Raw genomic sequence first — 24,115 nt, 5'->3', positions numbered from 1 at the left:
GATCTACAAAAAAGAAAAGATAAGTCTCAGCATTAACTGGAACACAAAGGAAAAATGTTCAAACTACATACCAAGGACCTTCCAATGAAATGGAATATCAAGACGACCCTTCAAACCAAAGATTAAGTCTCCTTTAGCAAAGAAGAACTTTTCCTTCCACCTCTCACGAACGTTGGTGGTGAAACCAGTAACCAGATGGCCCCGGCGCCTCCGGAGATTAAACTAGTAACAACCTTAATCTGTGTCATGCTCTTGCAAGGAGTATGAATAAAGAATTTCATTCATCCCAACCTCCAAATTATGTCGCTTCGCTAAGTACTGAAGTGCTACAAGTAACCTCCACGAGTTGGTCATAAGTTGACTCAAGGCAATATCGTAAAAATCTAGCACATCTAACACCAAGTCAAGTATTGGAAACCTGAGCCCATCTACAAATGTTTTCTCATAAAAACAAATCCAATCTCCCATGTTCCAGTCAACCCTCTCATATGAATCTAGTAGCCTCAATCTGATAGATTCTGGAATTCTGAAAGAAGGCCTTATTCTTTCCATATCTTCCTCCTTAAGTATAGTACAAGGATTCAAGCTCAAGACATATTGAGGTCGCCCTACCCCATCTTCTGGAGTAGGATCAATCTCTTGTCTAGATAAACCAAACTCGCTACTTGGCACACCAGTAAGGATTGGAGACTCTGGTGGTGACATAATATGAATTAAATCCTCCATTTCGTGCCATGAATGGACACCAACAATTGCCACACTACCATTATCTGACATACCCAACCTCTTGATACTTCCAATCTACACCTCAATGATAAAGTTCAAGTTAAAGTCCTTAAACCAAATGACTTCATTTCAATCTACATAATTTCACCCAACAACCAATCTTACTAGTAAACAAATTTTGTAAAAGCTCTTTCCAGCCTACCATATTCACATTTAACAAATAGGCCCAATGCTAAAAGCCCACTACTAAAGCATGCAAACAACAAATTCCCATTTTACTTTAACATCTAAAGATCACAAGAAGAAAAAACCAAAAGTAAAATCAACATGGAACCACACTTTCACCACTCAAGAGCACCAAGAACATCAAGAACACTTCAAAGGTAAAAGTTAAAGCTAGAGAAAACTTACCTCAAAGGATTCATTTCTCTCCTTTGCTCCTCTTTTACCCAAGTGTGAAAAGTGAATATGAGAGGAGGAGTCTCATTATATAGGGTCCAAAAGTAAAAACTCAATGACATGTGGCAAGATCACATTGGTCCATCAGTCCAAGGGCGGGAAAGTTAAAATCAAAATCGAGATAGCTAAAATTCAAATTTAAGTGAGAAATAATTCGGTCACACAAAACAACTATAGAAATACTTTTTCCTACACACAATCAAAACAACAAGAGGCAAAGTCGACATCAAGTATGTCAAAAGGGAAAACGAGAACTTCCATTTATTGCTTCACATGTAGACTACCACAAAGAAAAATTTGGACTTGTGATTATCAAGTTTCAAAATTTACCATCGATACAAAGGCCACCAAAGCATCAAACACCTCAAAGTGCAGTATTTCAATCAATACAACTCGCTGAATTTGGTCCTACTTTCAATCGACACAAATAAATTAATCAATGCCCGACAGGATTCTAATTAACACTATATTTGACACTATAATGCCCTCCAGTCTACACTGTACCAACCATAAACTCACTTTGTTTCAGTTGAGTTCAAGAATGACGAGACCCATGTACTTTAGCTCACTTTCCAAATAATGCTAGTAGGAATCAAAAACTTTAAAAGCCAGGAAAAAAAGGGCTTCAGTCAACATATACTTACAATAAAATAATAAAATTTCAATACCCCACTGTCAACAATATAGTATCAATTAGATTCAAAAGTCTCTCTCATTTCTAGCAACTCATCAGCAAGGAAGTCAATTTCTTCAAACTCTTTGCTTTTCAGTCCACAATGAGCAAATAAGCCTTCAGTCGACACCACCAAAAATAAGTCTCCTATACTATTGAGATATAAAAATATATATCTTCATTATATCAAGTAACAAGGTCAAAATCTCACTTCCAGCTCTCAATCGACACCCCATTTTCAAGAAATGTATCTATTATATATATTATAAATATATAAATTCATACCTTTCTGTTGACACAAATTCAGCTACCTTCAATCCGTATTTTCTCCATTAGCTTAAACGATAAGAATATATGATTCAACGCATCTTATTTCAGTCGACAATGGGAGAATAAGCCCCCAGCCGACACCAAATTGTTAAAAGGGATAGTCGAATACCCTTTTGTATAAAAGTACTCACATATGCAAACAAAGCCCTTGCCCCGGTAAACGTTTAAAGATTGACTTAATTAAAGACTCAAAATAATGTGCTATCACCAAATGAAGTAAGGCCCAACATTGTGATGTCAACAAATGAACAAAAGTTCACACTATATATATACGATTAATTCTTCCTGCTCAAATAAATACACGTTAAAGGCACCAACAAAAGTGCACACTATATATATATACGATTAAGTGGAATGATGGTCTACATGGAGGCATGCCAGATAATTGAATAAATCTAAAGGAGGGCTCATGGCCCAACACGTCAATCACATTAACATGTGAAGCTTGTACCAAGTGAACATATCACTTAGATCTATGATAAAATGGAATGGATTTCCAAAAGCTTGATAAACTTCACATGTTTCCTTGTTCATCAAAAATGTATATGTAACATTTAAATAGTTGCATATTATAGCACTCCAAAACATAACCAAACTCTCTAAATAAAAATACTTTTAGTTAGAGAGTGGGGGATAAATTGTAGTGGCAAAAAATGGTACTAGAGGCCCACGACCCAAAGAATAAATTTTCAATCAAATAAAGCAACAACTTACAAACTTGGTAAAATGGCCCAAGACTAAATTTACTTGGGTTCGTAAGCCCAAACTGTATAGATATACAAACCCATTTAGCAAAGTCCAACCTACTTGAAAAGACAAAGTCAAAAAGTAATTTAGAACCCTTTCAAAGCAATTCACTTTACACAAAAGACTCGGTCTACACTCTCCCAACAGTAAAATGAAGGGAATCTCGGAAGACATGTCACTCTACGCGTCGTTTGACTTAGTATTACGAAGAAATGGTTGTTCAGTCTCCAAAATGAGATTCCTATTTAAGAAAGAGAACATTCTCAAAGGAGGATCACAAATTGCTCACTGAACTCTCTTAATTATCTCAATTCTTACTCTCTAAGCAATCCATTTTCAATCAATCTCTGGCCTCCCGATGACGACATTAGCTAAGTATTTTACTCTTGTTACCAGTTTACTTGTTCCGAACTATTTTACTAACTTGCTAGTCGAAGTCTCTTTGGCCGACACCACTCTGGTGTCCCAAAGACTTTACAGACCTTTTCCCTTTTGTTGTGTACAGGTAACCGGTGCCCACCTTCGATCGATTCAATTGTAGATTCGTGCGTCTACACACATCAACCCAAAAAAAAAAAAAAAAAAAACAATATATATCATAACAACTAAACATCAACCCAAAATAAATCTAAACAAAACGTGAAAGCAAAATGAAAACAACACAAAGAAAGAAAAAAGACAAAACTGTAAATATGTAAAATTTCCCTGAAACGGTAAAATTGAAAGAAAAAAAAAAGTGTTTGACCATAAAAATGTAATTATGTAGCGAAATTAAGTATTTTATGTAAAAATCTAAAAAAAAAAAAAGAGCAAATGCTATATTTAGCCAATTTTTTACAATTATACTCTAATTGTGCAAATTAATGCAAAAAGTCAACAAAATCATTTAATTTTTATTGAGAATATATAAAAAGTTAAAGAACTTTCAATTAATATAAAAGACATTAATTAGTAGAAAAAATGTAAATAAAAAAGGTAACATTTATTTTGTGCCAAGTTTGATCCATGCTATATTTTGTGTCAAATTTGTCATACATTTTGTAACACCATTGCCGTTACATTTTTATTTTTAATTAGCAATACACCACTCTTATAGTACTCATTGAAGATGCTCTTAGTGATTATTTTCTTTTACATTTTTCTTATCATAAAAAAATGTCATACAAAGTCTTCCACTATTCTAATATTTGAGAAGGAAAAAAAATGAAAAATGGATAATGGAGGATATGGTAACTCATCGGAGGTATATGTTAAGGTTAAATCCAAAAAAGAATAGTTTGTTGTGTTTATAGTCACTTTTTACCTCGAATTTTTTTGGATAAAAAAGAAAAAGAAAAGAAAGCTAAATGTTGTAAGTTGCAACTATATGTTATTTCTCCAAAATCAAATTTAAAAGTATACCATTACAAGTTTTTAGATTAGTGCAATGTTGATGGACAACAATCTTACTAATGAATTCTCACATCTATAACTTTATGGGTAAAACTGATATGGAGTTCAATATTTTTGTGAAAGGAAACACACAAACTCAAAACACATCTAAATTCCAATTAAGAATAATAATAATAAAAATAGTGATTATAGTGATAGTCTATGCAATTTCAGGTGGTGGAGGGTCTTGTTGGGTTGGGAGGTTGAAGATATGGGAGGATCCCAAACGTGTGGCATTAACATAATCTTGAGGACTATGAGCTGGTATGCCTGGCATTACCAAACCAATGATCCTAAACAATCTCATAAAGTTACCTTCTCTGTACTCTGCTCCCTTTTTTCTTGGTATAGTGAAGCTTCTTACCAGTTCCCAAAAGGCATTTACCATCATTGGCATTGCCCCTAAGGGTGAAAAATAATTCTTGTTTGGTTCTTCTTCAACTATCTGCATTACAACATATTATTCAAGCAACACTATATTAGTATGTTATGCTAACATACTAAAGTAATGATATTAATTTACTTGTTTACCTTTCCTTTGTAGTGGCGGTTGAAGTATATGCAAGTGCCAAAGTGCTTGAACAAGAGATCCTTGTCATCATAGGGCAACCTAGGAACCATGTCATTACCATAAACAAATCTAAAATACTTTATATTATGCTCTCTTAATTTTTTGGCCATGAACTCCCCAAATTGCCCATCTCCAACCCTAGGTTGCCCAAAAGTGTAAACACCCTCCAATCTATCCAACAAAAAATCATCCTCATGCAATACCAAAACAGTTGGAAAAAGAATAGCTAGGGCACCCCCAAGACTATGCCCTGTCAATATGAAATTTGCTTTCTCGTTTTTACTCAACAACTCCCTTAGTTTTTCCCTAATGGCATAGTAAGCTGTAGATGGACGGTTCTGCCCATCCAAATCAGTGTCGTTTTGGGCCTGGACCTCTTTGGGCCAGCCCAAGTTCTTTTGTAGGCCCAAAGCTTTCATGAACCCACCATGGATTTTGCCAACTTCAGAAAGTTGGTACCAAGAAATGTCGAAGTCAGAACACCAATCTTCAGCGTCGAATGGTTCAGTTCCTCTAAATGCAACGACAATTGTTTCATGGTCGGTAGTCTTGTCTCGAAGTAAGAAGGCTTGTGTTGAAGGCTTTTCTAGATATTCTGCAATATATATATATATATAAAATCATTGTACATTTTTTATATAATAAGGGAGATAATTAAAAAGCCAAATATATATATAATAGATAAATAGAGTACATATATATGTATTTTGTTTTTTTCTTTCTAAAATAAAATCTATCATTGTTTGATACAATAAGTTTAAAGTACTTCATTGAAACACAAGTTAACCATACATATATACTCACCGAAAAAATAAACAAATAAACACATATAAATGTGAAAAAGAAAGTGACTATAGCTACATTGCAACATATATAAGTTAATATATATGCATGAAATTAATTAGGTTAGTTCTTAATTACCGTTCCAAAAGTCGTAGGTTCCTAAGCACTCCATCTGAGAACATAAAGAATTGGTCATAACAATTAAGTTAATAATTATTGATTAATATACTTAAGCAAATGATAATAATCATAATAAAATTGATATGAGATAATTGTGGCATAAGTACCCAATGTTTGGGTTTTGTATGCGGCATAGACTCAATGGTTATTTTTAGTAGCAATAGTACACAAAGTTAATAAAAGTGTAATTCTACCAGTGGTTTGTTAATGAGCAGATTAGGCAGACACGTGTTACGTTTTTATTGATCCAAATCATAATTATTTTTAAAATATTATTGAACTGGACCAATCACAGAGTGACACGTATTGGTCCAGTTATCACGAAACGGAGACCTAACGGAGGAGGTTGACGGAATTACACTTTTAGTGATTTTGAGTACTATTACTACTAAAAATAAACATTGAATCTATGGCGCGTACAAAATCTAAACATTAGGTACTTATGCCGGAAATATTCCAATTGATATATATATATACACGTATAAATATATTCATTTATACCTTCCAATGATGGTTGACTATATTTTGAATGTAAGCAGTGTTTTCATAGGATGCCTTAGATGCCATCATAGAGAGTGCCCCATAATATCTAGGGTCCCCATACTTGATGTTGCCGTCTAGCTCCATTCTCTTGTCCAAATTTCCAATAAATGACACAAACGTTTCTGAGGTTTTATCTGGCTTTACCACTTTTCCTGTCCAATTTACCACTCTATCAATTCATTATTTTCTACACATATATATACATGTATATATATATATATATCTTATATACGAAAATAAATAAACATCATTAATATATTTCACAAAGTAATACTAAAAACCAAAATTCTATTGTACAAATTGGTAATTCTCAATTTTTTATTTGTTTATTTATTAATCAAAAATCAATTTATTATAGGCGTATTTAGCAAAATAGCCTTCTTTCTTATAGTCATTTTGCACAATAATATTTTATTAATAATTTTTTGCAAAAAAAATGGCACCCCTAGACACCCTATCAAAAATTTGTGACACGCTATCAAAATCTAGATTCCATTAAAGAGTTATTTTGTAAAAAATTATCAAAAAATAACAATTTTACAAAATAACATTATAAAACATATTTTCACTAATTACTTTTTATTATACTAGATAGATACAAGCAACATTCAATGCACGTTGTTTGCTTAATTTTATTTATAGAATTATTTTAATTATATTTATTAAATTTATTTCATTGTCATATTCAAATAAATAAACAATATTATATATAAAATAATGACATAAACATATTAAATAAAAAATTAAACCGAAACATTGTTTATGATTATTTTAAATATATATATAATATGATAACATTTTTAAACATACATGATGGTTTTTTGATAAAATTTAAAATTATGTATTATATATTATTATAATGATATTTATAATATTCTAATTTATGTTAATATAAGTATTTATTATCTAGTCTTATATTAAATATTACTATAATAATGATATTTTATAGTATTTGAATTTATATTAATATAATTAATAAATATCTATTTTAGTTAGTTTTAAAAGAATATTCTGTTAAATATTTAGAATATTTTATTAAAGTTAACAAAACAAATTATTAAAACAAAAAAATTTCGTTATCTAAAATATATTCACAAGTCATATTGCATCTTCTAAACAAGAGAAATACTTAGGGTAATACCATGTTATCAATATTATCATCAAGTTATATTGTGGTTTGCTTAATGAAAGATTATTGGGGTAGTATATAGATTTTTTCTCCTTTACATATATTTATGTATTTCTTGTATTCCATCATCACTAAAATAGACATTTTTTTCAAAAATTATTTTATAAAATAATATTTTTTTGATAATTATTTGGAAGACTTTTTTTTGCAAATAATTAATTATAAAAAAAGAAATTATTGTACAAATGATTTTTATGTTATTTTACCACACACTTCTTCTATTATATATATTATATAGGGTTATTTGCGGCAATAATGCTTATGTAGTTCATTTTGTTGCACTTAAATACTTATGTAAAAAATTTTGCGGCAATAATGCCTACTGTTAATGTTTTGTTGCAGCCGTTGGTCCCTGAGCCACTAGGAGTATATATGACACACGTGGCACGACCCAATTGAGTTAAATTATTAAATTTTAAAAAATAAATATACATATTTCTATTTTCTATTAAATATATAAAAAGAAAAAATAAATGAGAAAAAAAAATAATATAGGAAAAAAATTCTAGGTAGAGGTCGGGTCTGTTTTTAGGGATTTATCATGTTATCTTCTTCACAAAGTCCCCAGCCGTTGCCTCCAATCCGATCACCACCGCCCCTTGCACACCACTCCGGCGAAGCACGCCCACCGTTCCAAGCACAAGAATCCGGCCACGCAACTCCAGTCACCACTGGTCGGCTCGTTCTCCAGACGCACAGCTACGTAGCTTCGGCGTCTTCTCCGTCGCGTATCAAGAACCCAGGCGAGCGTTGCGGGTGTCTTCTTCGACCACGGTACAGCTCCGACCACATCCCCATTCGCTCTAAGGGCACGCACATCTTCGGCCTGTGCTGTTTCGATTTGAGCTTCGTCCCCCATTGATTCCGACTGAGTAGAGGTGCCAGATTTTGATTTTATTTTTCTGCATGTGTGTTGTAATTTCCGATTGGTTAGGGAGCCAATTTGTGCAGTTTTTCTTTGCTGGGTTCTTGTTTATATTTTGGGCATTATTTTTGGTCAAAAATCTGGGTTACCGAGATGAAATTTTTAGTTTATATTGTTATTAGGATTGAGTTATATTCTGGGTAAAGAATTTTTAGATTTTTTTGTTTTAGATTAGTTTTATAAATGTTATTAAGATATTAAACGAAATCAATTTTTGTTCGTGGTTAGTTTTTTTGTTTTAGATTAGAAAATAGAAATATGTATATTTATTTTTTTAAATTTAATAATTTAATCCAATTGGGTCGTGCCACGTGTATCATATATACTCCTAATGGCTCAGGGACCAACGGCTGCAACAAAACATTAACGGTAGGCATTATTGCCGCCAAATTTTTTACATAAGCATTTAAGTGCTACAAAATAAACTACATAGGCATTATTGCCGAAAATAACCCTATTATATATGTATAATTATACGACTATATAAGTAGACTATACGTGCTCTCTATCTCTATATGCATAAATATATAGGAGTTAAAGGTAAGCATAATCTGTTAATAACCGACCAAACAACTAATAATATATATGCATCAATATATAGGGATTATATTGGATTTTTGTAATTATTCTTAGTTGATAAACTAATTGGCTAGTTATGTTATTTAATTAATGTTGCTATGTATAATTACTCGATAACAATTAATTAAAGCTGACAATATACGTCACAACACGATAACACGACTAAAAAATGATACAAAATTATCGGGTTTTTGTTTAGTATAAACAGATACGGGTCAAAATAGGTTAAACCCAATTATACTCGATTAAATTTCAGGTTAAAACCAAGTTAACTCACTAAACCCGAAATTAACATATTTAACACGATTAAGTATAGATTACTAAATAGTTCATAAATATGTTAACCTAGACTTAATTTATTTAATAATATATAATTTTGTATTTTAGTGTATGATATCTTATATTTTGAATATTAGATTTATATTTTAATTTTGAGTTGATTACATAGGTCAAAATTAACCTATGTAACATATAAATATGTCTTATATATGTTAAAATGACTTGTTTGAACTTGATTATCATTTTCAATCTATCTATGTGGGTTAAATAAGTTATAAATAGGTCCAAAATATAAACGTGTCATGTAATGTTAACACGACCTGAATATGACATGTTTAAATACCGTGTTCGTGTCATAGGTTAACCTATTCATAAATGTGTCGTGTTCGAGTTACGACACACTATTTAATCGTGTCGTATTCGTGTCGTGTTGAAATTGTGTTGACCCGAAATATGACACGTTAACACAAATTGACAACACTACAATTAATATATGTGGATGACACATTCATCTTTTGTAAGGCTACTTTGGAAAAGGTGGTGGAACGTTGATTAGAAGTTTACTTAGTGGTAGGGGCAATGAAATCTTTGAATGCTTACAAAAAGTTGGTGTTCTCTAACAATAATGCTCCCCATTCTTCAAATGCCTTTTTTTTTATTTGCTTCATTGTAGGGTATTAATAATGTTGTAGATGAATTTCTTAGGTGTTATATTATTTTAAATAATATAATGTTAGATTAAATAATGTGACATAATGTGATTTGTCACACCTTGTAACATATTATTGAGAGTCACAAAAATTGAACACATGTGTGTGGCAAATGTGACATATTTTGGAGTTACAAAAAAAAAAAAAACTTGTAACTCCCAAATATTACCCAACAATGTGTAGATTTGATATTACACATTTTGATTTGAATTTCTCAAAAGCCATAAGAGATATGGCTCTCAAAGAAGTGATTTTAACTCTCATAATGTGTATGGAAGTTACAAAATCAAGTGGGAATGAATTTGGAACGTTTTGGAAAATTGGTTGTTGAAAAAATGACTTAGGCCGCTGCCTATGTTTTTCAGGCCGCGACCTAAGAGGCAGAAAACATTTTAGGCCGCGACTCATATTTTTCAGGCCGCGGCCTGAGCAGCTAACAACATTTTCCAAACTTCGGTTTTATCCAATTTTGAACGTTTCCGACAGCCAAATAACTCCCAAATCTCTATTTTAATTCCATAAACATTCAATTAATCATTGGTAACAGCCATGTGGGTTGATGGAATTTGAAATTCAAAGGGTGTCTCAAAACCCTATAAATAGGAGTCTAATACTCACTTGTAAGACACATCATTTTCCATCCACAAATCGCTTGGCTGGAAAATACACCATAGATGCTTGATAATTCCAGAGAGCTATTTCTTAGAGAAATCCCTTAGTGCTTAGAGAGTATGGGGAAATAAGCTTTTGGACAAAGGTTTTGAACCTTGTTCAAGTTGGTGATCCCCACTACTTTACACTTAGGTTGTGTGAGAGTTTGTTCTTTTTATTGATTTTATTTTCATTCTTTTGATCTTATTTACTTGTATTATTATTGTTTTGAGTTTGTAACCTTCTTCTTCTACCTCTTTATATTTACTTGTATTTTGAGCAATTGAGTTGTAATGTTTATTTAATCAATTACCTTGTCTATTGTATTTTTTTGCATAAAGTTGTATTTTGGTTTTTCCATGTTTCCATTGAGTATAAATATATATTCTCTAACAATCAAAAGCTTATTTTCTTTTTTTTCAATGGAAGGTGAGACCATCAAGATTATGAACCAAAACCTAGTGAGGTTGGATAGGTTTGATGGATCCAATTTCACTAGGTGGCAAGACAAGGTGAAATTCCTTTTGACAACACTCAAGATAGCCTACATCCTTGAGTCATCCTTGACACCTCTAGCCGAGCCATCCGACAAAGACACTCCTGAGGAGGTGGAGAAAAGAAGGAAGAGAGAAGAGGACAACCTTCTTTATAGGGGTCATATCCTTAATGCCCTATTCGATAGGCTATATGACCTCTATACCAACACCAAATTCGCGAAGGAGATTTGGGATGCCTTGGAGAGTAAGTACAAGGCAGAGGAAGAAGGTACAAGAAAGTTCTTAATTTCTCAATATTTTGAGTTTTCTTTCATTGATGGGAAAACTCTTTTACCTCAAATTCATGAGTTACAAGTGATTGTGAACAAGTTGAAAGTTCTCAAGATTGAGCTTCCCGATGCCTTTCAAGTTGGTGCAATAGTGGCAAAATTACCACCAACTTGGAGGAGTTATAGGAAAAGAATCATCCATAAGACTGAGGATTACACTTTGGAAGAGATTCAAAAACACATTAGAATTGAAGATGAATTGAGAATAAGAGACAAGGGTGTAAATGAGTCTAAAGATGAGACTTCCAAGGCCAATGCGGTTTCACACAACATCCCAAGGGCAATAACAACAAGAATGGTAGTGGGAATGATAACTCTACACAATAGAGTTATTTTACCACTTTTTATGTGCTAATTGTTGCTTAATTCTTGAGTTTTTAAATAATTTATTAAGTTTTTAAGTAATTTTGAATTTATTAGGTTTATTTCAATTTTATAGATTTTTTTGTGTTTTTATAGTTATTTTTTTGTAAAATATTGTAGTTAATTATTTGAATTATTGTTATTTAATTTGAGGTAAAAAATATGGTATTATTGAGCTTAAATGTTAAATATAAATTAAGTTATAATTAATATTTTCAAAAAATTAACTTGATTTATTTTATAGTGAAAATATTTTATTATGATTTATTTTATATTTATTTTGTAGGAAATTTATGGTATTTTTGGGCTTTAAAAAAGTGAGGAAAATAATAAATAAAAGTGGTATTTTTACAATCAAACCCAAGTCTCCAACAAGCCCAATGCCAGGCCCAAACCGTCAGAAGCCCAATTGACTCCAGCCAGCATCTCTTCAGCAAGTCCTCCCTGCCGAGACCCTCTCCAGCTCCCTGCCAGGTCTCCAGCTGTCACCTCCAAGAAGCAGCAAACCGAAGAGATCCTCTTCATTTGCATCCCTCACGCCTCCTGTTCAAAGTGCCAGCCGTGGGCCTGCGCCAACCACACGGTCCAGCTGCTCTCCTCACCAGCTTCTGGGCTGCCTGCCACCAGCTTGCCCAACGGGCCTGTTCCACTCCAGGCCGCCTAGCCCAACTCTAAGCTGCCTTCAGCAGCTCCCAACTCCACAAGCCCAGAAGCTCCATGGCCCAAACTGCCCCAAGACAGCCAAGCTGCCAACACAGCCACCAAAATGCCAAAAACCATATTTTTCTTCCCATTTTTTTTTCTTTTCACTCAAATATCAATTCACTCTTCCCTATTTTTCTTACCTAAATAAACATTCATAATTCATTTTTTTACCCTAGTTTTTCACTAATCTTCCATCCAACCAAACATTTCATCTTTCCAATACCATTACACTTACTCTATTTATCCTACCACTTCCCAACACAATTAAATTAATCAATTTATTTATTTTAATTTGATTAATTTAATCTCCATATTTTGCCTATAAATAGAGTCTTGTAAGACCATTTGGGGGGCTCTTCTTCATCTTTTCAACATCTTCTACACTTCATATTTTTCTCTATTCTTTTCACTATTTTCTCTCTACCATTTTTCATCTTTTGAAGAGCATGTCAAGTATGTTATTTTGTAATTTTTATTTCAATCTAGTTATGAGCTTCTAATCTTTTTCAAAGATTATTAAGATGATGATGAAGCAAAATGTAACTAGATAGTATTTTTTGTTGTATGTTGATTTCCCATTTGTGCAACATTAGTTATGGATTTTTCTATCAAAGATATGCATTTTTTATCTATTATTGATTGTTAAAGCATATTACACTTAGTTCTTCATTGTGCAAAAATATGATATTTTTTGATTAAATATTTTTCATTATATTGTTCACATCTAATTCTTAGAGCATAAGTATCATATTTTGCCTAAACATAATCTCTTTGATTTTTTGTAGTTTCTTTAGGTTGTAACACAACTAATGCTTAGAAATTATATCTTATATAAGTGAAAAAAAATCCTACCTTTTTTAAAGTAACTTGTGCTTGAATAGAAAATGTATTTTGAAAAAAAATATAGTGTGATTTATTTCAACTATATCTAAACTTGGGAATCAATATACTTATAAATACTATTGAACTTGCATTTTGTGGATTCTAATATCTTAATAATCTTATTTTACATATCTCATTTGAAAACCATTTTTCTATTTAATCTCAAATCTTTTTATTACTTGTCTTTTATTTTTCTAAAACAAATTCTCATCAAATATTTGGAACTAGGTTAGAATCTTCTTGCTTTGTTTGAAATAGTTTCTTTTGATGTTAGTCAACTCCCATGGGTTTGACCTCGTACTTACATGAACATTATATTCCGAAACGATTCGTGCACTTGCGAGCATATATATTAAAACACCCTCTTTTAGGTTCAACGGGTAACCCTTTAGGCCCAAAGAAAGATCATGGACAATTCAAAAACGTGAGAGGTCACTGTTTCGTTTGTGGAAAATCCGGGCACTATGCTAGAGTATGTAGGTACCGAAAGGACCCACATGAGAATGAGGTAAATACTATAGAAAAGGAAGAAGATATCCTAGCATGATTACCATGTTTATGTGCCTTGTTGAAAAATTGTTATTTTGTAATAAAGCTTCTACTCTTGAAAACTATCAATAAAATTAAAGTATTATTCTATGATAATTCTTTATTTTTCTATGAGACATTTGTGTGAGATATTAAAAAAGTTTCAAAATGAACTTGTTAAAATAATAGGTAAGAGTGTAGACCTATTATTTCATAATGTGATTATTTGTTTGAGAAATTCTCACATTACATTTGTGTTCACATTTTTATTTTAAGAAATACATAAGAAACTAAGTAAAAGTTGCTTTGAAAGAAGCATGACTTGCTTTAGCAAGTAAATAAATCAAGATAAACATTGAGGTTATATCTTGAGAGTTTATCATGTGGCTTAATGGACTCATGATGAACTTTGAGAATTATAAGTCTAGATTTATGTTAGAGGATAAATGACTTAATAGAAATGAAGAGATTTCTATTTTAAAGTGATTATCACTATGTGAGAAATGTGGGGGTGATTCTTCAAAAGTTAGTCAAATTTGTTGATAATAATTGATTAAATTGGTCATCCTATCAAATCACATTGTCTATATGTGTATAGAATGAACAAATCTAGATATGTTTGGTATCTAAAGTTATTGTTTTGTAATATTTTGATTCAAGAAGGAATCAATTTAAAACATAAAGGAGAATTTTAGAAACAAAGAGGATCCTAGAATTAATATTCAAGGAATTGTTTATCTTGGACATTGAAGTATAAAATAGTGAGGGTGTTGACTATGGTCAAAATCACTATTTTAAAGATGTAACTATTTTAATCAAACTATAGCTAGCAACAAAGTTTGAAGAAAATAATGAGAGTGTCTAAGTATGCATACATGAGAAAATGATTCAAATAATCATTTCTACATCTCAAGGGATGGGACTTAGAATCCCTAAAGAGATCCACGGTTGATGGTAATCTATCTTAATACTAGTAACCAAACTAGTATTAGGTTCAATAGGTAATAACAAGTTAATCAAGTGAATAGTAGTAGTACTCAAATATTGTCCCATATGAGATATGAGTACTAGTGTGTTACCAAAATGAGGGTTAAAACCGAAAGGTTTTTTTAATATAACTCAGTCTTAAAAAGACAAGTATTTTAGGGTAACAAAATAGTGTAAGAGTTCTACCTATATAGACCTAGGGGTGGTGCCGCCCCTCATGAGAATTGAGAGTCATTCTCAAGAAAAGTCTATGAATGGAATGTGCACATGTCCATTAACGGTGCAAAAATGAGACATTGAGGTCTCAAGTAAACATAGCAAATGTTTGTGTGTTATCACCGATTTGTTATCAAGGGATAGTGGTTCAATGCTTCGACAACCAAAATTTCAACAAACTTTGTGGTAATTACACTAAGGTAAAATTCAAGTCGAAAGACATATTACTTTATGCACCAATGCAAATGTTTCTATAGAGAGTCGTTATATAATCAAGTGGGCGAATATTATATTTTAATATAATGTTTTGATTGATTAAATAAGTGTTACAAAAATTGATTATTTAATCTAAGTGGAACAATGTTATATTATTTTAAATAATATAATGTTAGATTAAATAATGTAACATAATGTGATTTGTCACACCTTGTAACATATTATTGAGAGTCACAAAAATTGGACACATGTTTGTGGCAAATGTGACATATTTTGGAGTTAAAAAAAACAAACTTGTAACTCCCAAATATTACCCAATAATGTGTAGATTTGATATTACACATTTTGATTTGAATTTCTCAAAATCCATAAGAGATATGGCTGTTAGAGAAGTGATTTTAACTCACATAATGTGTATGGAAGTTATAAAAGCAAGTGAGAATGAATTTCGAATGTTTTGGAAAATTGGTTGCTGAAAAAACGACTTAGGCTGCTGCTTATGTTTTTCAGGCCGCAGCCCAAGAGGCAGAAAACATTTTAGCCCGCGGCCCATGTTTTTCAGGCCGCGACCTGAGCGACTGACAACATTTTCCAAACTTCGGTTTTATCCAATTTTGAACGTTTCCAACAGCCAAATAACTTCCAAATCTCTATTTTAATTCCATAAACATCCAATTAATCATTGGTAACAACCATGGGGGTTGGTGGAATTTGAAATTCAAAAAGTGTCTCAAAACTCTATGAATAGAAGTCTAATGCTCACTTGTAAGACATACCATTTTCCATCCACAAAGCACTTGGCTGGAAAATACACCATAGATGCTTGATAATTCTAGAGAGCTATTTCCTAGAGAGATCCCTTAGTGCTTAGAGAATAGGGGGAAATAAACTTTTGGACAAAGGTTTTGAACCTTGTTCAAGTTGGTGATCCCCACTACTCTACACTTTGGTTGTGTGAGAGTTTGTTCTTTTTATTGATTTTATTTTCATTCTTTTGATCTTGTTGATCTTATTTACTTGTATTATTATCGTTTTGAGTTTGTAATCTTTTTCTTCTATCTCTTTAGATTTACTTGTATTTTGAGCAATTGAGTTGTAATGTTCATTTAATCAATTACCTTGTCTATTGTATTTTTTACATAGAGTTGCATTTTGATTTTTCCATGATTCCATTGAGTATAAATATATATTCTCTAACATTAGGTACCCGACCTCTTTTTTCTTTCTAAGATAGCGACTTCAGTTATGTTTGTGATGTTAATCTTAATCATTTCGAAGGGTGGCAATGTAAGCTATACTATCACAAGTAGGAAGAGCAAGGCTAATTAAATCATAAACTCAAAGAATTTCAGTGTATGCTATGTTCAGTTTCCTTCTTCCTAAGACCCTTTATAAGGACTTAGATAAAGAGGTCAGACATTTTGGTGGTTGGGTGTTTATGATAAGACTCCTTTTCTAGCTCGTGCAAGTTGGATCCATGACAAGATGGTTTGCAACCCTTCTATAATGTTACTTTCTTTTGCTAAAAGTGTTCGAGATTTCAAGACCACTTCATTGGTGGAGGATTAATGTATCATAAGGACGAAGACTTCTCTCCTAGCTCAACAATCATTAGAGGTGGGCAAATTTAGGATTTTTATGGATGTTTATTAGAGTTACACTTAGTTTGTTAGCTTAGTTAGTTAACTCCCTTAACTGATTTAGCTTCTTGATTAGTTAAAGTGTTAACTAATTTCAGTTATGCACCAAGTTGTATTAGCTGCGTATATATAGGACAGTAGACTCATGTTGTAAAGACAATAAACTTATTTTCAATACAAACATAGTTTTCTCCTATATTTTCTCTGTTTCTTTTCTCTCGATGTTCTAGCACTAATATGGTATCAAAGCCAGGTTAAAATCTTCATCTTCTTCCAGATCTGCAATGATGGTGCACACAAATCGATTCTCCAACCCAGAAGGTGTCGATAACAACCATGCTCGTGATCCCCAATCGTCCATGACTGACGACTCCACCAATCTCCGACAATCCAATTGACCAACTCATGAAGATGTGTCCAACCCATACTTTCTAAGCTCAGGAGATCAACCCAAACTCATTCTTATCTTCTAACTTCTCACTGTTTCAAACTTTTAGTCTTGAAAAAGAGCTATTTCAATGGCTCTTGCTGCCAAGAACAAAACTGTGTTTGTCGATGGTACTTTTTCTAAACCTAATGATTCTAACCCTCTCTTTAGTTCTTGGACCAGGTGTATTAACATGATCATGTCCTGGCTTCTCCACTCGGTCTTCTCCAACATTGCTCAAAGCATCATGTTCTTTGATCTTGCCTCTGATATGTGGAATGATCTTACTGAGCATTTCAACCAAGGAAATGAACCCATAATTTTCCAATTGAAGACCAATCTTCAAGGTCTACACCAAGGAGATCACTCGGTCACATCTTACTTCACCAAACTCAAATCTATGTGGGATGAATTGAAGGAATTGGCTAGGAATTTGCATGATTTTCTCTACAAAATTCCATGCGGTTTCCCCAACGAAAGCAGAAGCTAAGGCATAATTTTCAGCTGTGGATCTATGTATTTATCATAAATGGTCTAATGCTATTTTTTTTCTCACTAAGAACCTTGTTCAAAGCTGTCACCTCTAGAACAGTTCCTAATTGGACTATTATGTCCCTTTTTTTCATCTTTCTAATTCAGCTAATAATTTTCCTGATGCCTTCTTTTGGATTCGTAGGAGTAGTAATGATGTCGTTCATAGTCTTGTTGCTTGGGTGGGATCTGTTAATCAAACTAGTGCATTACTATATGAGAATTGCTAAAGGGCACCATTGGTGCCCAATACCACAAGCAGGTGTTATACTGTTATTGGTGTAATCCAATATCGGGTCTCACTTATTTGAATTTAATAAATATTATGGGGTATCGCTAACCAATCATGAGGTGACACCTCATGTGGAGTTGGGTACCTTAATGTGTCAATTAGCAACACTCTTACTATATTTGATACATTTTTTGCAAAAGTATAATTTCAATGATGTTCAAAAAATGAGTCAAATTTGACACATGCTAAGAACATCTCACATGGAGATGCAAATCTATGATGCATTGTTAAAATATAATGTATACTTTAAAAAATAACTTCTCCAATAGTGAACTAAAAATTATGCCAAATTTAGCAAAGGCTAAAAGTTGATAGCATGGTCCAAATTTGGATCATCAATATATGTTCACTTTTTTATTTATTTATTTATTTTTTTGTCATTATTCATTATTTTATTATTATTTTAGCATATGATTTCATGTTAGTGCTTTGACTCTCATATCATCATCTTTTTTGATTTAGCAAATGATCTATAAAAATATGATTTATGATTTTATATTGAATTACTTTTAGTAACATGATTAAGATATGATATTATGTATTGAAATATTAATATTTATGCATGTTGCTTGAGTGTTTTATAAATTCTAACACTCGCTATTTAATGTGTACCAATAATAATATGTAGGGTGGGTGTTGGGTAACCTAAATTGCCTTGTAGTATCATTAATAATACATACACTTAAAAGCGGTTTATGTATTAATTATTATTCAAAATAATAATATTGATTACACTTAAATATGTGTAACAATAAATTAATACTCATGGACATGTGTGTATATTGAAGTTAATGCCCTAGAACTTAAATCGATAGCTAAGTTGATAATACTTCCACTCAGTCACTTACTTTATTTTTCACCAAAATATTCCTTTGGGAATAATATATATTCGATTCGAGGACATCCACCCACAAAGTCCTAATCACCGTAGTTAATTAAGACCAATGCTTCAAAGTCACGAAAAAAGGTTACATATATTGTTTTCTTCTGTTGTAGTGGATTCTTCTGTAGTTTTCACGTAGTTGGTTTTTTTTTTTTTTTAAATTAATATAAAAAGAAAGAAAAGAGGTAATAATTAAACATTCTTCCCCAATGAATTGTACACACTTATATATCCCAAATAAAAACAGTCACACAAAGTGGGGATTCTCTCTCTACACAATATAAATAGGACATGTGTCACAATGATGGGAAAAATTTTGTTTGGAGAATAATATAAGACACATCAATTTTTTTCTGATAGATATATAAAACCACAACTCTGATCTTTGTTTTCTTCTTTTTATTTTTTTATTATATTACTTATATGCAGAGAATAACAACATTATAAAAAAAACTGCATAATAGTTATTTTTATTTATTTTTTAATTATATCAATTATTATTTTGTCAAAAAAATTATATCAAGTCTGAATTGCTTTTTATTTTTCTTATATTCTTTTAAGAAAAGTCATGATGGGTCTTTTGAAGAAAAAAAGTAATTAAATATACAATTTGTTTAAATAAAACAATTATCTGAAATTCCTAGATTTCTAACTAAGTTCTTAAAAGCAGTTAGTGTATATTTGTTGTATATATGAATTAATTTATTTAGTTCTTTTTAAAGATTGGATCACTATTCATCTAGTAATAATAATAAATAAGATATTTGAAATGTTAATTGATATAATTATTACACAAAATTTTGATATTGAGACAATTTTTTTTGAAGAGAAGGTGTAGTAGCTACTAACCTATATGGCTATGACTAAAGGGAAAAAAATGTAATATGCAAATTTTAACAACTTTATTCTATTTTGAAAACAAAAAGTTTTATCTATATGAAAAAGTTGGGTGGTTGGAGTTTTTATCAACCCAAAAAAATATTTGATCTAAATATATATATTAATTTTTAACTTTACCCAAACAAACAAGGTTTTACTTCATTCCTCCAATGTGGAGGACACCTGTCCCATTTATATAGTTTAGACTGAGAACATTATACGACGACAATACTAGTTAAAACATAATAATACAATTCAAAACTCCCATGAAATAAATAGATTTGAATTTATATAACTCATCTATCAAATAGGTCACTCTCAGGTTAATCTGCCTAATCTGATTAATGACTCAATAACAACCATTTTATTGTATTCAATTTTTAAATATATATATATATATATATCAAATCAGTCATATTAGTGTTATATTGGTTATAAATATATCATACGTACAAACATTAAATATGTCATAAATATATCGATATACATATATATCGACACAAATCAAAATTTTGACTTCTTTGTAAATGAGTTACTTAGATCATATCGTGTTAATCCGTTTATAAATACGCTGGGTTTAGGTTTAATTTTTTGATTCAATAATTAAATAGGTTAAAATTTAGATTAAACATTGAGATATTTTTAAAAACATATTTCTTTTGTTTTTTTTTTACTTTTTTTCCGGTTTATATATTATTTTAAAAAAAATACGTACTCAAATTTTTAAAAATAAAAATTTTAAAGTTTTATAATTAAGAAAATACGAATTTTTAAGAAAAACAACTTATTGAACTAACTAAATATCAACAAAAAAAAAACCTAAAAATATCGTGAAAATAATAGAAAAAAAGAAAAAAGTCAAAGCAGTGAAAATGTAAAAATTTCTTAAAAAAATTAATTTTTTAACGATATTTTCTGTAATTTTTCCTTAAACAATTACGCTTGTAAGGTAAAAATCTGGACACAACGCAGACACCATCCACAAACACATAGGATCCCGTCATTGAGTTACATTGGTGGGCTACTTTGCTTTCACATTATGAAAATAAAAATGAAAAATTGAGAGAAAAATTAGTTGATAAAAGATGTGACAACATATTGGCCCAAAACCGGTCATTATCATGGGTGAAACAAGGTAGGACATAATTAGAGGAAATTATATTATATATATGAGATTTTTAATAGAGTGTACAAAAATATAACTTAAAAAAAAAAAAAAGTTAATATATGGTCTTTTTTTTAAGAATTTTCACTTTAATGAGTTTATTTTCCCATATTTTTGTATAAAAGTTAGTTTATGCTATAGTTTTACTCTTAATCAAATTTGGAAGGGTATGTTTGTAATTTGATTATTATTTTTTTAGGTTATTTGTTTTTTTATATTGTTTTTATATTACTATTTTATATTAAATTTTTCTTTGGTTGTTTTGCAAATTTTTTTTTGTAATATGAATTGTTTTTAAAATTATTATTTATTTATTATAAACATGTTTTTTTTTAAGATTGTACGTTTTTTTTTTCAAATCCTGGGTAGGGTAACCAGTTACTTGATTGATTTTAAAAAAAATCCTTGAGCTAAGTTAAATAACATGCACCAGGAGGGGTAACCAGTTATCCTGATATGAGTAACTTTCTTTCATAAGAGGGGTAACTAGTTACCTAAGAGGGGTGACGAGTTACTCATATTAAATATGAAAAGAAACATCAAATTTGAAGGAAAAATGGAAGAACACTTCATTAAAAAAGGAAGAAGAACGTGAAACCATAAATATACACACACGAGAACGTGAAAGTAACCAGTTACCCTAAAAAATATACCCACAAAGAATGTGAAGGTAACCAGTTACCCATTCATGTTTTCATATTTTTATTAGTTTTCTTTCCAAATTTTGGTATTCCTATAAGTGTTACAATAAAAAGAAAATGCTGAAAAAATTGATTTGAATTTTTTTTTACATATAGTGGAAAAAACTATAAAAAATTACAATAATAAAATATAATAAATAAAAAAATAGTAGAATAATTATGTAATGTTAAAATATATGTGTGAAAAAAATGAAAAAAAATAGAATGAGAAAAGAATAAGTACAAAAATGAAAAAAAAAACAAAAGAAATGATGAATGAAAAAAATAGATGAATAAATAAGAATGAAAAGAAGAAGAAGAAAAATAATGGAAAAATGAATAGAAAAAAATATATGAATAAAAAAAGTGGTAGAAAAAAATGGAAGAAGAAAAAAAAAGAAAAAAAAGCTCATAGGTGTGAAAAAAGAAAAAAAAATGGAAGGGGAAAATAATAAATAAAAAAATGAAGAAAAAATAGAATGAAAAAAAAAAAGAAAAAATATAAAAAAAAAACAATACAAATTAAAGAAAAAAATAGATAAATAAATAAAAATGAAAAAAATGGAAGAAAAAACAAATAAGGAAAAAAAAGAAAAAAAATTACCTTCAAAATCAAATAAAACATAAATATGATAAAAAAGATGTGATATTTTTATATTTTAGTTAGTTACTAATTGTGTTTCCCATACTTTAACTTTTTCTTTAATAAATTTCTCATACAAATTAAGAAAAGTATAACTCTCATATTTTTGCACATTGATAGTATAAAAACCATATTTTTTAAAAATCCCCGCATAATTAAGAAGATTTTTTTTTTTTTTGAAATATAAGAAGATATTTTTATGCATCTCAAGAGTGGAATTGAGCTGTTATTAATTAGTGAGTAAGTGACATCTAATATGAAAGAAAAATGGAAATCAATGTCAATAATTATTGATACGTGGCTTAATTAATTAGTTTGTGGTCAAAGTCTACTAATAAATGAACTTGTATATTTATCTTTCGTTTGTTAAAACTGTAATTATCCAAACCATTTTAAACTATATATGAATTAAATCATTAAACACGGGAATATTTGAAATCGATGATGATCTACATATATTAAAAAGAAAATAATATGTAATATATTGACTAACCTTGAAAGAAATTCAGAACCAGGCGACCCACGTTTTGATTAACTGAGACAAGGTTAAGCCACATCTCAAAACCAGAGCCGAACCACACCAATAGCGTAGAAGAAAACAGAAGAAACTTTTGTGCCAATATTGATACGAAGATCATCCATCTTCGCCGGAAGTTGACGTCCTCCGCCGCCGTCGCCGCCGCTCCTCCCAACGGGCAGAACTCCACAAACTTTCTTTTCTCTACGTTACTTGAGAACAAGATTCGAATGAGATCAAAAAATTTCACTTCTTCTGGCTTCAACAGCATGTAACTGCTGGAGAAGCCCTTGTCACATGCCATGGTGGCTTTCACTCTTTCTCTCTCTCACACACACTCTTTCTCTCTCTCTGTATATAAATAAAAAAGAAAACTTAGTATGTAATAAATGTTTAAATAGCTAGCTAGATCAACGGTGGAGATCAATTCTTGCACATATGGCTGAGAAGAAGATCAATTTCTTAGTGTGAAAAGGTTCGATTCGATCGTCTTAACAAAGTATTATTTTGGTTTACAAAATATTATTTTGCTACTTTTGTATTCAATAATACTTGTATAGAACTTGTATTTTAAAATCGTACATATTTGATATTCTAATTCAAATTTAATTAATAAATTTTACCAATTTAATCAAATTATTGTTAATTATGTAAGTTCTAAATTTAAATTTAATTACTTAATTATATATAACTGATGATAGTTTGATCAAAATTTAATTTATTAAATCTGAGTTTAGGATATCAAATAAGTATAAGTTTAAAATATAGAATATTATATAAGTATTATTAAAAAGAGAGAGCACAAAAATAATATTTTAAAAAATATAAATATAAAGTATCAAATGAAGAAATTTCCTGTAATATAATATACATATTTTGTTATGTCTTATGTGAATACATATAGACCATACCCAGAAACGAAAGCTATATTATAATTTTGATGAATATATATATATATT

General features: G+C 30.5%; 1 protein-coding gene across 1 annotated transcript; it reads right to left on the bottom strand.

Moving 5' to 3' along the window:
- Positions 1–4,318: 4,318 nt before the first annotated feature.
- LOC133810175 (triacylglycerol lipase OBL1-like) lies at positions 4,319–23,518 on the bottom strand. Its single transcript, XM_062246007.1, has 5 exons — positions 23,133–23,518; positions 6,402–6,595; positions 5,859–5,892; positions 4,898–5,532; positions 4,319–4,811 (listed from the first exon to the last, which is right to left on the bottom strand). The coding sequence occupies exons 1-5, from the start codon at positions 23,458–23,460 to the stop codon at positions 4,527–4,529; spliced, it is 1,476 nt and encodes a 491-aa protein (XP_062101991.1). The 5' UTR covers positions 23,461–23,518; the 3' UTR covers positions 4,319–4,526.
- Positions 23,519–24,115: the final 597 nt, after the last annotated feature.

The sequence above is a fragment of the Humulus lupulus genome, chromosome 1, assembly GCF_963169125.1.
Source record: "Humulus lupulus chromosome 1, drHumLupu1.1, whole genome shotgun sequence".
Taxonomy (NCBI): domain Eukaryota; kingdom Viridiplantae; phylum Streptophyta; class Magnoliopsida; order Rosales; family Cannabaceae; genus Humulus; species Humulus lupulus.
This window is presented reverse-complemented; position numbering and strand designations above follow the sequence as displayed.